General features: G+C 36.5%; 1 protein-coding gene across 1 annotated transcript in view; it reads right to left on the minus strand.

Annotated features, from left to right (window-relative positions):
- The window catches only part of RASA1 (RAS p21 protein activator 1), a gene marked incomplete at its 5' end in the record, with an annotated part of 97,788 nt that overhangs the window by 33,324 nt on the left and 47,530 nt on the right, over positions 1–16,934 (minus strand). Inside the window, 7 exons of the mRNA XM_080361771.1 lie at positions 2,285–2,361; positions 2,657–2,814; positions 4,823–4,900; positions 8,914–9,001; positions 10,188–10,344; positions 12,239–12,359; positions 14,752–14,830. Coding sequence (XP_080217897.1) covers positions 2,285–2,361; positions 2,657–2,814; positions 4,823–4,900; positions 8,914–9,001; positions 10,188–10,344; positions 12,239–12,359; positions 14,752–14,830 — 758 coding nt within the window. The remainder of the gene's footprint in view (positions 1–2,284; positions 2,362–2,656; positions 2,815–4,822; positions 4,901–8,913; positions 9,002–10,187; positions 10,345–12,238; positions 12,360–14,751; positions 14,831–16,934) is intronic.

Consider the following 16,934-nt stretch of genomic DNA (forward strand, 5'->3'; position numbering starts at 1 on the left):
CAGCTGACCCAAACTGACCAAAGAGATATCAATATCGTATGATATCATGTTCAGCAACAAAAGTTAAAAAAAGAAGGAGAAAGGGGGGTATTAGTTATTAAGGCACTTGACTTCCAAAGCAACTGCTATGTGTACTGAGGCCCTATTTCCCAGGAAATGGCTGGACATCACTTCCTGACAGGAAGTAGAGAATCTTTTTGTTTTCCTTTTCTTCCATGTGTAGCCTTTGCTTTTCTTTATTAATCCACCATTATTCTCAACCCATGACTTTTTCATTTTATTTTGTCCCATTGAGGAAGGGGAATAAGAGATGGTTTTGGTGGGTACCTGGCAGCCAGCCAAGGTCAACTCACCACAAACACTGAAAAACATAGCCCTCATACTAATATCATTTTGGTATTTAGTTTTCTGTGTTATGATGGAAGAAAAAGCAGTGAAACCAATACCAGGTAAAACAAGCAGAAAAGTTGACTTAATGGGTTGGCTGGGAAGATGAGCCTCAAATTTCTCCCACTTCAGAGCAATCCACATTTAACAACTGTGGCTACAAAGGAGAAATGTTCACAAAGGTAACCACAGAATCACAGACCAACTTTCTTGCTTTTGGAGAGGCTAAGGGTTTAAGCAACACAGCATGCAGGCAAGTTGGATAAGGTCTCTTTTAGCTCAGTTTTCCCCCCCTCCATATACTTCAAATATTTAACAGGGATGGAGATGTAGGATTGTTAATTCAAATTGATACAGTCTAATCCTTATCCCAAAATGAAAGGACTGTTAGGTTATGCTCCATCTATAACCTTCCACCAGCTATACATCTAAAGGTAGCACAATCTCTTTAATCTGAACTGAGAGAAGGAAATGACAAAAACACTTTAAAAGAAGTTACCGAAGTATTCCATTCATGAATTATCTTTTGAAAAGTTCTTTTACTAACCGAAGCTTTGGCCCAGATAAAGAATTTTCTAGCTCAAATTAATAGAACTGTGCATGAACAAGGTCACAACTGCAATTAGAAAATCCTTCTGTCTGTCAAATACATCTTTTTTCTTTCTGCTATGCAGAAACTTTTCTGGTTTCTTTTTCGGAAAAGGGCAAGAGTTTTGAAACTGAAATAGGTTCTGCAAGAGCATTCAGTCTTAGAAGTAATCCTTCTACTTTGGTCAAGGTTTCCCTACAAATATCTTCTCTGAGAGGAAAAAGAGAGAAAGAAATCAACACTGAGGCAAACATAACAGGCCAGTAACACAATACATGCAAATGAACAGCAACAGCAACATATTATACTGTGCCAGGCTTTGGGACAGGTCTGAACACAACAGAAAAGTACTTGGAACAAATCTTGGGGGGGTGGGGTGAGTGGTGGTATCTACACTGCAGGCAACAGAGAGGAGGCAAAAGGCTGAAGTTACAAGGCAAGTATGGTGGGAAACAAAATATCTTGAAAGACAAAAAAAACCCCACATTGTGTGGCTAAGAATCCAGGTGTGGGGTTTTTGGGGAGGTTGTTTGGTTTTTGGTTTTTTGGGTTGCTGGTTTTGTTGTTGTTTTTTTTTGTTTGTTTATTTGTTTTTTGTTGGGTTTTTTTTGTTTTTTTTTTTTTTTATTTGGAAAGTTGATAAGTCTTACCATCTTGCTAGTCATTTGTTAGAACAGAAAAGCAAACAAAACAGCTGAAGAGGCTGTGTACATAACAGGAGGAAAATAAATTATTTGGAACGCAGATGAGAAAATGGAGGGGAAGAACAGGATGACACAGGACTGAGGCAAATTTTGTTCTACAGACTGTCAAATTGGTTTTTTATTTATTTATTTTTAAGTGAGTAAAGTACTATATTTCCTCCCTCTTTCTCCCTGGCAGCAACAAAAAAACCTGAAAAGGACAAAAGAAATTCCACATAGTTGGGCTTAAAACAGATTAAAGAAATTAGCTTAGTGGAACTTAACATTTTACGGAGCAGATTAATTCTGACAGCTTCTCTTTCCTCTTTTTTTTTTTGTAAACATGGTCACAGTATAACATAATAGGTATACTTGAAAAGAGCTAGAAAAGCCATCAGATACATAGAATTGGATTACTGTACATTTTACTACTAAAAAAAATGCTGGTTCTTATTGTAAAAACATTAATGCAAAGTCAGTAAAACAGACACCCAAAACATACCAATGCACCTGGTATAGTAATCACAGAATACACTTAATTCTCTTGTGACAATATTTGACAAGAGCAACGAAGATTGTATCCACTGTTGCAATATATATCGATCTTTTACAGAAAAATACTTACATATATCTGGATCTTTACTTTTCTTTGTTTTGTTACTAAGACTTATCTCAAATCTATTAATATCAGATGAAAGATCACTAGGGGAAAAGACAGAAAGCCTCAATTAATGCTATACTTGGCCAACATTTAAACTTACTCTAAAGTTATTTCAATCCTGAGTTCTCATGATCAGACAAAGGCAATTATATTAACAAAGAAACTTAGATGCATACATAAAATTCCACCCACGCATTTGTGGCTGAAAGGTGGCTGCTATATAACCACACATACATTATTTTTAAAAAGCACATGCAAAACAGTACAACATAAAGAATCTTAAATGCAATGCAACGTTCAAGTGAAATTTGGTAATTCAATAAGATTAAGACTTACTCAAAGACAAATTCTTCTGACCATACAGGGTTCTGCCCTTCCCTGATATGTGTTTTTGCTACCTGGACACTGTTCAGGTAGATGTTACAATACGGATTAGTAAAATGTTTTACTGGGAGCGTATGAGCTTCTTCTACATGCAAAATAAGACTGCTGACCTAAAGAAAATACACAAAATTTATTTATTTTATTAAAAAAGAATGGAATTCTCTTCCCCATGTGAAAGCTTACTGTTAAGGTATAAATATCAAATACAAAATATAATTTCCTAATAGAAAGAGCACAGAACAGGAATAACGGAACAAGATTTTAAGAAGCATCAGCGATAAATTAATAGCAACTCAAATAACTTGAACCTAAACCCCTAGCACCACAGTTTTAACTCATCTTAACTTTTAGTTTTAAAACCATCACTACAAGACATTAAGATTTCCAAGTACTAACTTTTCTATGTATAGAAAATTCTACTGAAGTCAAAGACTTGTATCTTGAGTAAGAGCCATGGACAACTCCAAACACAAAGACATTTTTGTTCCTTTCCTAACAGATTAGGCTCAGTATGAGTCAGCAGTGTGCCCTGGCAGCCAAGAGGTCAAACTGCATCCTGGAGTGCATTAAACACACTATAACCAGCTGGTCAAAAGAGGTGATTATCATGCTGTATTTAGCACTGATGCAGCCTCTCCTTGAGTATTGTGTGCAGTTCCAGACCCCAAAATTTAGGAAGGATATTAAGGTATTTGAATGTGCCCAGAGAAGGGCAACAAAGCTGGCGAAAGTGCTAGAAGGTATGTCATATGAGGAGCGGCTAAGGACTTTGGGTTTGTCTAGTTTAGAGCGAAGGAGGCTGAGGGGTGACCTCATTGCTCTCTACAGCTTCCTGAGGAGGGAAAGTGGAAAGGGAGGTGCTGATCTCTTCTCCCTGGTATCCAGTGACAGGACACGTGGGAATATCTCAAATCTGTGTCAGGAGAGGTTCAGACTTGATGCTACAAAACATTTCTTTACCAAGAGGGTAGTCAAACCCTGGAACAGGCTTCCTAGAGAGGTGGCCAATTCCTCATGCCTGTTGGTGTTTAAGAGGCATTTGGACAATGCCCTTAATAACATGCTTTAACTTTCAGTCAGTCCTGAAGTGGTTCAGCAGTTGGACTAGATGATCACTGAAGGCCAATTTCCACTGAAATATTCTATTCTGTTCTAAACAACAGCAGATTAAATAAAATTTCCTTGTTTGACACACTGTTATCTCCCCTGTTAACAAATAAGATATTAGTCTGTACTACAGTTTTTGAAAATAACAGCACTCGGAAACTCAATTTCCAGAAAATGAGAAGTGAACTCTCTGAAATCATTTACATTAAATACATTTTAAATAATCTACTATTTTACAAACTTCTGAATTGTATGCAATTCATAGCTTACATATCTACTGATATCAACTGAAGTCAACTTAAATAAATACAGGAAATATCGTACTTGACCATGTCAAATTTCCATTTAAATCCAAATATCCAGTACGAAAAGTTTAAAAGGACAGTTCAAGAAACCCTGAAACTTATATTATTTCTTTAAGACAGTCATGGAAGTATGATTTTTGATCTTTATACACTTTATCTACCTTGATCATTCATGCTTTTTATACTTTCCACCTCTCTAAATAGTCTGATATCTTCCCACACTTATTTACTTGGAAATTCTTTTACTCATTCCAGCTTATAATGAAAAGAATTTTCTCATTTCCTTTATGTATCCTAAATGAGAATACTATAAACAGTAAATAGCATCTATTTTCTATTCTATTCCTTCATGCAGTTTAACATTTTCTTTGCTTTTGGAAGTACAGAATTAATTCAGATGATCACTGTAGGTGCTTCGCTTTTGTGGCTCTGTCTTCTGCCAGTTCATATAGCAATTATCTAATTAAGTTTGGTTCTTCAGAAGTATTCAATCATCTTTAATGTTGACCACAGAATAATTCTGCGTTTCATATAAAAAAAATTATTCCTTTTTCCATAGACTGATAAAACAGCTATTTCCAACATTCATAACATTCAAAGATACATGCAGGATTTACTGTTGTTGAAAGGAGAGTTCTGAGATGTATCATCATCATTTTGCAACAAGGAGACCACCTCTCCCCCCCCCATATCTATATAGCTTCACCTGACGTAGACGTTTATTTGATGTTCCTGGACTGTTTTTTCTTAAACTGCAAAACATCTGCAGAGCCTTCATCCAGTCCTAAGAGAGAAAGGTACAAAACACTGTAATAAAAAGTCAGATTCAGCTTCTTGCAGTAGAACAGACATGTCTTAAAAAAAAAAAAAAACAACACACTGAAGTATCTGAAGTTGTTTCTTTAGCTTAAGAACTTGTATACAATTCAAAGTATGAAAATCTAAATAGTAAAACCAAATTTATAACTTTCTCAGTTAAACTAAATAAGCATTTACAAATCTGGAAGTTTCTCTTTTAGAAAAGATGGTATATAAAATGAAGCAAGACTTGGTTGCTTCTGAGAAAATAACAGTCAACAAGTCAAACTGCTCTGATCATTCACTCTTCTATTTTTATATTGCAGTCGTATTTTACTCTATATACTTCAAACAAAAACTAAAGCAGCATTAACAGAAAAAAAACACTGAAAAGTATAACCTAGACCCACATTCTCTCTGCTCACAAATACATAAAGCAGAGTAGATACTATGGAAGATATGCTATAGCTGCATTCGCATGATTTCACATCCCACACCCACAAATTTTGTAAGCTCTTATGAAGCATAAAATTTAGGGTTTGACTTAACATTCATAAGGGTGTAGGCTCAAAGATCTGCTACCTACTCTCAAAGTACAATTTAATAATACCATTAAAGAAAAAAAAATATTTTCAGTCTTACCCTTTACATTACCTTCCACATTTTTAAAATACAGATACATTCTATATTGCAGCTATTCTTAGGTGAACCACTTTGGGAGTAAAGTTTTATCTTTCAAACCCTTCCATAAAAGGAAGAACTGTCAACTATGCTTCAGATTGTTATTAGTTTGCTTTCTTATTCAAATAAGGAAAAGCAAATAAAGAACCATAGAATCTACTAAATACTCTAAATTAATCTAAATATTTCCTAGATACAAAGTCATCTTTATTCTCCCTCCTAACAGGAAAACCTATCCCCTTAAATGCCAAAGTTTACAGCAGTTTAATGCCATAGTTTAGCCCCAGCTTCCCCAACAGCCAGTAACTAAAACCACTTGCTGCTCACTCACCCCTCCCCTGCCCCCAGTGTGATGGGGGAAGAATCATGAAACAAAAAGCAAAACTCATGGGTTGGAATAAGAACGGTTTAATGGAACAGCAAAAAAAAAGGCAAGAAGATGAAGGAAAAAACAAACACACACCCACAAAAACAAACAAACAAAAAACCCAAACAAAACCACAACAACAACAATGAAAGAATATATGAAGCGATGGATACACAGCACAATCTCTCACCACATAGCAATCCCAACACTGCAGTTCTCCTTCGAAGTAGCAATTGTGGATTCCCGACTACAACCTGCGCCAAAACCTCCCCCCGTCCCGGACAGCAGTTCATGCCCAAAACACAATAGCAGCAAACTGCATGGTCCAGAGAGAACCAAGAACATCCTGAACTGCCCCGCTCCTCTGCAGTGAGAAAGAGAGACTGCCCCGTTGGTCAGCCCCCCTTTTATAACTGAGCATGACCTTATATGGTATCAAATACCCCTTTGGCTAGTTTTGGGTTGGTTATCCAGGCTGTGTCATCCCCCTATCTCAGCTGACCCAGCACAAGCAACAAGTATGAACAATGCACCATAGCATGCACAATGAAACTAGCATATGAGGCTACACTCTACATTACACTGGCTTAATGGTTTGTACAAACCTCAGACAACATGCAATCCATTGGACAGCAGCTTTGATATTTACCACATTATATGAAATCCATCGAGTTTTCCTTAGTATACCAACAAAATTATTCTTCTGTGAAATGTTACAAGGTACAGACAGCTGTAACTTCTGAGAACAGAACTATCAGTAAAATATCTGACTTACCTGAATCAGAATCATTTTATAAAAGAAATCCCGGTATTGTGTATAAACGCAGTAAACATTGTTAAAGAAATGTAAACTAAAAGGAGATTATACCAAATGTTCAGAAAACAGGACAGGATATTCTGTCTGTCCTGACAAGATATTCTGCCTATTACACATTCTTAAATAAAATCAAAAGCATAGCTTAACTTCTGACACAACAGGTATATTTCAGAGCTCTGGAATACCAAAACAACTTCATGAATATGAACATTGTCGCATCTTTCATATGCTCTCAAGTTGGTGAGATTTAAAGAATTAGACTCCATTCCTACAATTCTTAATAAGCAAACATTAACTGCTAAAGAGCTAATAACTAAATTATACCAATGTAAAACAATCAAACAACTAAAAAAACACAACCAAACTTATTTTTTGCACAAGATCAGGGCCTAAGACTATAAGTAATGACCAGTTTATGGACAGAACAAATAACTGTAAAAGGCTCATTAGATTTTGATTGGTGGGCATACCTACATTAGCATTTTATTAGGTTGGTGCAACAGGAATTGCGGTTCTTTCATTGTTGAAATTTGCTATCTGATACTGGAATACATTCTTAAATAAATATGGTTATGTTATACATCTTTTGAATGTGCTTTTCTCACTTTATATTTTTTTTGCTACTAACTTATTACTTGATGTTTATTTTATATTTTAGACTATGCAAATTATGTTAGACAAAAGGTAAATTTGAGCGATTTTCTTAGTCAAGTTCAAAATGGGTTGTAAAGCAGTAAACTCGTAACATCAACAACGCTTTGGTCCAGGAACTGCTAATCAATATACAGTGTAGTGGAAGTTCTAGAATTTTCACAAAGGAGACAAGAGCCTTGAAGATGAGGAGCATAGTGGCTGGCCATCGGAAGCTGACGATGACCAATTGAGAGCAATCATCGAAGCTGATCCTCTTACAACTCCACCAGAAGTTGCCAAAGAACTCAGCATCAACCATTCTACAGTTGTTCCACATTTGAAGCAAACTGAAATGAGAAAAATCTCAAGAAGTGGGTACCTCATGAGCTGACCAAAAATAAAAAAAAAAAAAAAAAAAATCATCGTTTTGAAGCATTGTCTTATTCTATGTAACAACAATGAACCATTTCTCGATCGGATTGTGACATGCGATGAAAAGTGGATTGTATACCACAACTGGCAACAACCAGCTCAGTGGCTGGACTGAGAAGAACCTCCAAAGCACTTCCCAAAGCCAAGCTTGCACCAAAAAAGGTCATGGTCACTGTTTGGTGGTCTGCTGCTGGTCTGATCCACTACAGCTTTCTGAATCCCAGCAAAAACATCCCATCTGAGAATGCAGTTGGCATTGGTCAACAGAAAAGGGCCAATTCTTCTCCACGACAACGCCTGACCATATGTCACACAACCAATGCTTCAAAAGTTGAACAAATTGGGCTACGAAGTTTTGCTTCATCTGCCATATTCACCTGACCTCTCGCTAACCAACTACCACTTCTTCAAGCATCTTGACAACTTTTTGCAGGGAAAACGCTTCCACAAACAGCAGGATGCAGAAAAAAATTTCCAAGAGTTCACTGAATCCCAAAGCACGGATTTATAAGCTACAGGAATAAACAAATTTATTTATCTTTGGCAAAAATGTGTTGATTGTAATGGTTCCTATTTTGATTAATAAAGATGTGTTTGAGCCTAGGTATAATGACATAAAATTCACCACCAAATACTGCAATTACTCTTCTGGCAACCTGATAGTTCATATCAGGAATGTGCTCTTGAAGCAAAACTCTCACTAACTATGCTCCGGTTCATTACATGGAAAAATGTTGGAGAGTAAACTATTTTTTTTTTTTTTGACTGAACTACTCCAAAAGATGTTCTCCCGAAACATCTAATGGAAACTAATTGAAGTTCAGTCCATGGGACCAGACTAGAACTTGTCCAAAGTAAAATCCCTAAAGTGCAGCTAATGTAGGTGCTGGATTCTCATCACCAACTATTTTCCTTAAAGATCTGCTACTACTGCATAGTAATATTTGCTAATGTAGACACAGCCACCATCTGTGGTATACTTGCTTTCTATTAGAGAAAAATTATATTATTAAACACTACAAAACAAAACATTACTTTTAAAATTATATTTACCAACAAAAGTTCTCACCTGTGCTTGTTCTGGAGTTTCTCCTGCAAAGTAAAAGATGTAATGCTCTTCACTGAAGTGCTGAACTACTATCTGAAAACAGTTTGGCCTTAAAAACAAGCAAAACAAAAATGTAGCATCATCACACTTGGAAACAGCAAAAACTTCAACAAGAAGTTTCTACATGCTTCAAAAGTGCATTTTGATTTGAATTAATTATGTAGTTTCAGGAAAATTGCACCCCAGTTCAATTAATTTGTTTCAGAATATTTAAGAAACTTGGAACAGTTTGTATTGAATATACATGCACACTGTCTTGCAGTTGTGGAAAAATACACCTGATAACATAAAAGACTGGTTAATGAGGACTACTCCCCACAAACATTTTAAATTACGCACAAGTTCAACACTGATTCCAAACCAATTAATCATGCGTTATGGATTTGTAGTTGTAGGAGTTCAGAAACTATATTAACGTGAGGAATTCTGTATCTGAATGTATTCCACAGCTCTCACAACCAATAAGACGTGCATTGGATCACATACCAATAACTGAATACGTGTGATATAAACTACTAAAGCTTTGAATGCAATTATAACGTCTTTGTCATTTTATGTATCTACACTCATTTGTCAAGAAGTATCAAAAACATTTTGTACTATTACGTTACAAGCTGAAGTACACACTTGATTCATGGCCTTCCAAATGACGTTCAATGGAACTTAGTTCTCCCAAAACCAGGATTACACTTGCAAATGATGTTTTGGTCTCCCCCCCATGCACTGCTTAGGGAAACACTAGCATGGCTTTTTGTGGCCATGCCCACAGGAGGACTGGGGAGGGGGGCAAGAAGTAGCCAGGTCAGGAGCTACTTAAATCATTGTCACCAAAAACATGTCAAGCTACAGTCCTCACTGTACTTCCAAGAAAAGTGGAAAGATAGTTTTGACTGCCTAATTATTAGGTTGGTGCAAAAGGAATTGTGATTTTTGCATTGTTGAAATTTGCTGTTTGATATTGGAATGTATTCTTAAATAAATGTGGTTATGTTATACATCTTTTGAATGCGCTTTTCTCACTTCATTTTTTTTGCTACTAACTTATTACTTGCTGCTTATTTTATATTTTAGACTATGGAAATTATGTTAGACAAAAGGCAAATTCGAGCAAGTTTATTGTGCTAGGCCAACTTGTTTGTTAGTGATGTATTACCCGTATCTTGTATATACCTCAAAACTGGTAATTATCTGTCCTGTTGCGTGTACAAGAATTAAAAGCCAGTGCAGTGCCCTACCTGCCAAATAAACTGTCATGTACTCCATAGACTGAACACACACTAAGGTCTATTAATCCTTTAGGTTTTGTGGCTCGTTTTTCACTTTCAAAATAAATAAGCTGAGCATCGTTTCCCTCCAGTATAAAGTACAAGTTTTTCCATCTCTTTCCTTTACCTGTAAGGAAAACAAGTAATAAGTTACAATATTGTTTTAAAGAAAATATAAATTTTGTAAATGAAGAAAAAAGAGGGCAGTAAGGTTTTTGTCAAAATACAAACAGAAGAACAATGTACAGTTAATCACGCTTAAGCAATAATATCATTATACATAGTTTTTGCAGCATTTAGTTAAAACTAGACCCTCTTCACAGATTCAGGTACAATTTTAGATGGTTCTCTAAATATTTTCATTAATCTCAACAGGATTAAGCAAGTCCATATGACCTCTGTTCATATCAGCAGGAAGACTGTGTCTATACAGTTTGCAAATAATGTATGATGCTGTAAGTGATCTAATTTATTATGGTTATTTTAATTAAGAAATAGATTTCTCTTGACATAAGGAAATTATTCCTAAACTTTAATCAACTAATCAGCATAACAGATTGCATCACAGTATCTTAAATCAGAATGACTGAAGAATAGAAATGGGAATACAATATATACAAACTTGGATCAGAACCATGCCCCAAATACACCTATATCCAAAAATTTTACCAGTTCCACGTGTTTCAGAAATAAATAAATAAATAGATGGAGATTTAAATGTTAAGGTTTGTTGGAAGACACATTAGATACATGAGTAAAATGTGAATTTAGCCACTGGCTAAACCAAAAATAAATCACTCATTGTTTAATGTCCTCTGAATTACAACTGATAAGGAACTTTTTGCAACTAGTTCATACATAAACCACAGTACCTTTTTGAAAAACATGTAGCCTTAATTTTCAACAAGCACTAGTACTCACTGTTTTGGAAAATTAACTTTAACATCTAGTTATTATACTCTACTAGATGGAAGAGCAATTTGATTAAATTTCTGCTCTGTCTGCAGGTATATGCATCTCTCCACACCTACTCCTGCTTGCACATTCAAAGTACCCTTTTACGTAAAGATTTTCACTTCATGTTCATTCTTGGATGACTTCTCACCCTACTATATCCCTCTACACCTCGCATAATTAGCACTCTCAAGAAAAGAGATGCTTTCCTTGCTTTATTCTAGTCTTTATTTCATTTGAATGTGTCTTTTAAACTTGGATATATTTAAATGCTTACCTTCTTTCTCACTTTTGCTTGCTATCCAGATCACTATCTGGTACTTATTGTTTTAGCTACTGTCTATCATATGCAGAAAAAATATTTTTTTTTTTATAATCAACTTTAATGGAAACAGAAAAACTAAAATCATGGTACTCAGAAAGTGACTAGCTTCCTCAGAACTTCAAAATCTTGCTCAACAGTAATTCTTCAGGGATATATTTAGATGAGTCAGGCAGCTTTTAATCCAATTATTATATGCTATGTTGAGTGTGTCAGCATTAGAAACTTTAAAAAGTCTCAGCGTACCTTGAACACCAGAATATACATTTTAAATTATATTACCTGACTTGGAATAACAAAATTAAATGAGCTCTGGTCTCCGGTGAATGTACTGATTTACATTAATCTAGCTCTCTTTAACCCATGTGATCAGCTTAAATTTAAACAAGTTGCATATTAAATATGAATATATTTTATGGAAATGTATTTCATTTAATGAAACTGAATGTTTGATAAAAGGTGCTTTGATACACTTTGATAAAAGGTGCTTAGTTTTTGTGCCGTTTCCTGATTTTTTCGGCAAGAACTGCTAATCAACATCTTTATATTTCATGTTATTTTATGTATTATGTCTTTCTATTTATATAGTTCCTAAGGAAAAAGAACCTTTCATACCCCTTACAGACTTTCTTCCACCTTTTGCTCACTTCAATTTTGCCTCCACTAGTACCAGTACTGCATAAAATATGCATCCATATCTGCATTTTTTAGAAAAAGATATTTAATTGAAGCAAATGAAACTCACTTTTTTTCAGAAGATATCCTTTTTTGACAATATTTTTATAAAAAGCATCCTTTGTTTTGCGACGAATTGTATTGTAGATTTCTTTTCCATCCACTGTATCATTAAGCACTTGTTCTTGATGCTAGTAAATAAGAAATCAACTTTTGTTAAAGCTCAGAAATCACCGTGAAACAACTGCACACTATGAATCTGCAACTGAAATTTTATTGAATGCTACCAATTCTTTATTATTCTCTCATATGTCTTAGCAAACTAATATGATTTAATACAATACCTTTGCCAAAAATGCAATATAGCTATTTCTTGCGAAATGATGAGGTCAGAATTATAATATGAGAAGAAAAATAAGGTTTAAATACTTACCAACTTTCACAAAGTAACATCTGTATTTATTTTTTTAACATTAAACAGAAACAGTATCTTTCACAGTGATTTACACAAGTCTTTAAAGGTTATTTAGTTTCTAACTGTCTTCTACCAAGGCTTTTGGAACTGAGTAACTAAGGATAAACTCTGAATCAACAAGAATGTTGCAGAACACAATTAAAATTGAATGATTAACACACAAAGTTACACAGTCCCTCAGAATCTTATGAGCACTCATGTCCTCATGAGCTGCCAAGCTTCTGGACCACGTTGTAATGCCCACAGCCACATCTGACCAGACTACAAAACAAGGTTCCCACCGAAGACCCCCTTTGGAATGGTCTTCTCGGAGCTGCGGGTCTGTGAACTGGAGCCCTCTCCTTAGACTGGGATGTTGTCTAAGGAAACTTCCCAGGATTGAGAGCTCCTCACCTCCCCATTTGGGTGAGTGGTTATTTACTGGATATATGCTTGAATGAGTCCTTGCCTAACCCAGGCAAGTGATTATTTCTTGTGGGTACCCTGGAGTCAGAGGGCTCTGGTTTTCTTTCTTGTGTGTGCATGCACACTGTGGATCCTCATTATTCTTATTTTGCTGTACCCCAATAATCTCCTCAACTAATATCTGTCATGGAGGCACCCCAAAGTCAGTTTTAGGCGGACAAGTTCCAAAACAGACTTTATTCTGGCTGGAAAAGTACAGCCAATAAAACGACCAAAACAGGGTTTATACAATTAGTTAGCACTCTGACAACATAAAATAAAGGTTCGGATATCAGTTGAGGAGATTATTGGGCTGCAGCAAAATGAGAATAATGAGGATTCACAGTATGCATGCACACACTCACAAGAAACACACCAGAGCCCTCCAACTCCAGGGTAAACTAACGCTTGCCTGGGTTAGGCGAGGATATATTCAGTAAATTATCACTCACACAAACAAGGAGGTGAGGTGCTCCCAATTCCGGGAAGTTTCCTTAGATGGCGTTCCAGTCTAAGGGGAGGGCTCTGGCTCAGCAGACTCCCTGCTCCGAGAAGACCCCAACAAAGGGAATCTTCGGCGGGAACCCCATTTTATAGTCTGATCAGATCTGGTTGTGGGCATTCCAGAAGCTTCTCAGCTTCTCTGGGCCCCTCCTCTGCTAACGACCCTGTCAACCGACTCCGGGTCCCACAAAAGGGCCATTAACTGCCCCACTGAAGGCTCCAGTTCTCAGAGGGGGATGTGCAACTGCCACACCAGTTCTCAGGGGTAGAAGTGCAACTGCCACAATATCCAAGCCTGTATTTTATGTTGTCAGAGTGCTAACTAATTGTATAAAACCTGTTTCTAGTTGGTTTATTTGCTGTACTTTTCCAGCCAGAATAAAGTCTGTTGTGGAACTTGTTCGCCTAAAGCTGACTTTGGGGTGCCTCTGTGACAACAGAGCATGACAGTATGTGGGAGAATATACAACCAAATGTAATTACACCACCAATAAGTCTGGGGTTTTTTTTGTTTTTTTTTTTGTTTTTTTTTTTTTGTTTTTTTGTTTGGTTGGTTTGTTTTTTTTTTAAAAAAAAACAAAGTCACAAATATATCCAAATAACTTAAAAGAATTTGATGCAGTCTTAAATGGAAAATTAGTCAACACAAGGAAAGTTATTGATACAGGAACCATAATTGGATACACAAAGTGCCTAAGTGAAGATGATTGGCATGATCCAAAAAGAATTATGGAGAACAAAGAAAGTTACTAGGTGAAGTTTTTCAAGGATCAGTCTCAGAATTCAAATTTCCTCAAGTTTGTCTCAACCACAGACAGACACAGAGGAATGGAGGGCAGCCTAGTTCCCCCCACAATGCAATATGGTATTAAGGCACAGCATTGGTTCAATCAGGGGTCAGAGCTGGGGCCACAAGATGCAGCATTTACACCCCAGAGCACAGACAAAGCTTATCATATCTTCTGTTTACTACAAGTCAACCTTAGATAAGTGAATGCATATGAGGATAAAATGAAAGAAACTCACAAGTTCAAAAGAAAAATTCAGGATGCTGTTTTAACTATCATGGATACCTCTGCTGCAATTCAGTTCCTATATTATAAATATTTGTAGATTAAGTCAATATCTTCAATAACAAGTGCTCAAAGATGAATTTTTACCTGCATTGTAACGGGATCTTTAAGGTAATATCCTTCAACAATCTGTTCTTTTCTATAATGTTCAATGATCTCAGCAATACTGTTCAAATAAGAAAAATAAAATTTAAAATGTAAAAAAATTAGTTTTTCCTCCATATAATAATTTGCTTTTCCATGCAATCACACTACATTTCCTCACAAATTTATAATAAAAAGTAAATGTTAAACAACATAATCTCATTTGCAGCAATTACAATTTACTACTACACCGTAGTCAAGAAAATTCAGAGAACTGCACTCATAATGTACTAATTCTAAATTCCATAGAATATTTTCAATTAGTTATAGAAAATACATGTATTGGGTCTGGCTGGGATCGAGTTAACTTCCCTCATACCAGCTCTCATATTGCAGTACTCTGTAGCAAGAACATTTAATAACAAACCAGTTTTGGCTACTGCTTAGCAGTGCTCACACAGCATTAAAGGCTGTCTCCCCAATCCTGCTCTTCAAAGGCCAGCAGGCCAGGGGTGGGCAAGAGGTTGGGAGGGGACAGAGCCAGGACAGCTGACCCAAACTGACCAAAGAGATATTCCACACCATATAATGTCATACTCAGCAATAAAAGTCAAAAAAAAGGAGAAAGGGGGGCATTCATTATTAAGGAATTTGTCTTCCAAAGCAACCTCTATGCATACTGAGGCCTGTCCTGGTTTTGTTAAAAACAAGACCAGTTCTTTTTTAGTGATTTTTCTTTCAGCTCAGTTCTTCTAGGTGGCTGCACTTTTCTGAGTTTTAGCCTGCATATTTTTCCTCGGATGCTGTACTCGGTGCTGATAAGAGACCAATGGAATGCCGAAGAAGTTCATGTTTAGATTTATTACTATGCTAGCCAAGAAAGACTGATAAGATTTCCCATGTTCCGTCGTGAGAGGGGCGTGTTTGAGGACGGGTGGATGGAATGGGTGACTAGAACTGACCAACTGAGCATTCCATCCCATAATCGTCATACCCCCTATATAAGAGGGCGATCACGAGGGTCACTCTCTCTTCGACCATGGCTGGCATCTAGAGAGGCCCCTGTCTGTCTGCCTGTGATCTACAGGCCTCAGGCCCTGCATCCTGCAACCAGGTTCCGTTTGCTGTGAAGTCCCGCCCATGACTTCCAGGGGCCTGAGCTGCACCTGCTGGAGCCGCCAGCTCCGCACACCCAGCTCCTGCTGCTGGAGTGGCACCAACTCCACATCGAGCATTCAAGATTGGTTTTGTATATTTTATATATATCTATATATTCTCTATTTATTAGTAGCATTAGTAAAACCCTTTAAAACCTTCCAACTTGAAGTCTAAGTGCCTCTTCCTTCCTCCTTATCTTCCCTATCATCTTTCCGATCTAAAGGAAAGGGGTGACGGGAGGTGAGGGGGTAACAGGGAGCGTCTGCCACAGTTTATTGCTGCCTTGCCTTAAACCTTGACAGGCCCTACTTCCAAGGAAGTGGCTAGATATCTCTTACTGATGGGGAAACAGAGAATAAATATTTTTGTTTTCCTTTGCTTCCATGTGCAGCCTTTGTTTTTCTTTATTAAACTGCCTTTATATCATCCCACAAGGTTTTAATCTTATTTTCTTCCCCTGTCCCACTAAGGAAGGGGAGTAAGAGATGGTCTTGGCAGGCACCTGGCAGCCAGTCAAGATCAACCCATCACAATGCCAAATAAGTACACTACCTTTTCTACATTCAAGTAACACATGTGCATTTTCTAGCTCTCCAACCAGGCTGAAAATTGCTATTTTATTTGTAATAATTTTCAAAGTCCTAGAGCAACTAGGGAAGGGGAATGGGAGATACTTCAAACTGTGCAAAGCAATTTCTTTTTAAGTAGACAGGAGTGGGAAATAAAAAAAAAAAAAAGGTTTTTAACATGGATTATGCAGATTATACTTCAAAATCACTGAGCTATCATGTTAAATTAACTACCCAGTCAGTAACACTCCTCTATGAGGAAACTTGCATTATAATTACCAGAATCAGGTTTAAATTGTATTTTGAAGGATCAGGAGAGAAGTAGTCACAGATGCAAGCTAAATTTCAACATATTTTTTAGTTGCTCTTATTTTTGCAGTTATTGAAAATTGCATTGTAATAAAGAGAAGTAATGTTAACATCACAAATTAATTATTCATATACAAAATATCAACCTGA

The sequence above is a fragment of the Nesoenas mayeri genome (genome assembly GCF_963082525.1).
Source record: "Nesoenas mayeri genome assembly, chromosome: W".
NCBI lineage: Eukaryota > Metazoa > Chordata > Aves > Columbiformes > Columbidae > Nesoenas > Nesoenas mayeri.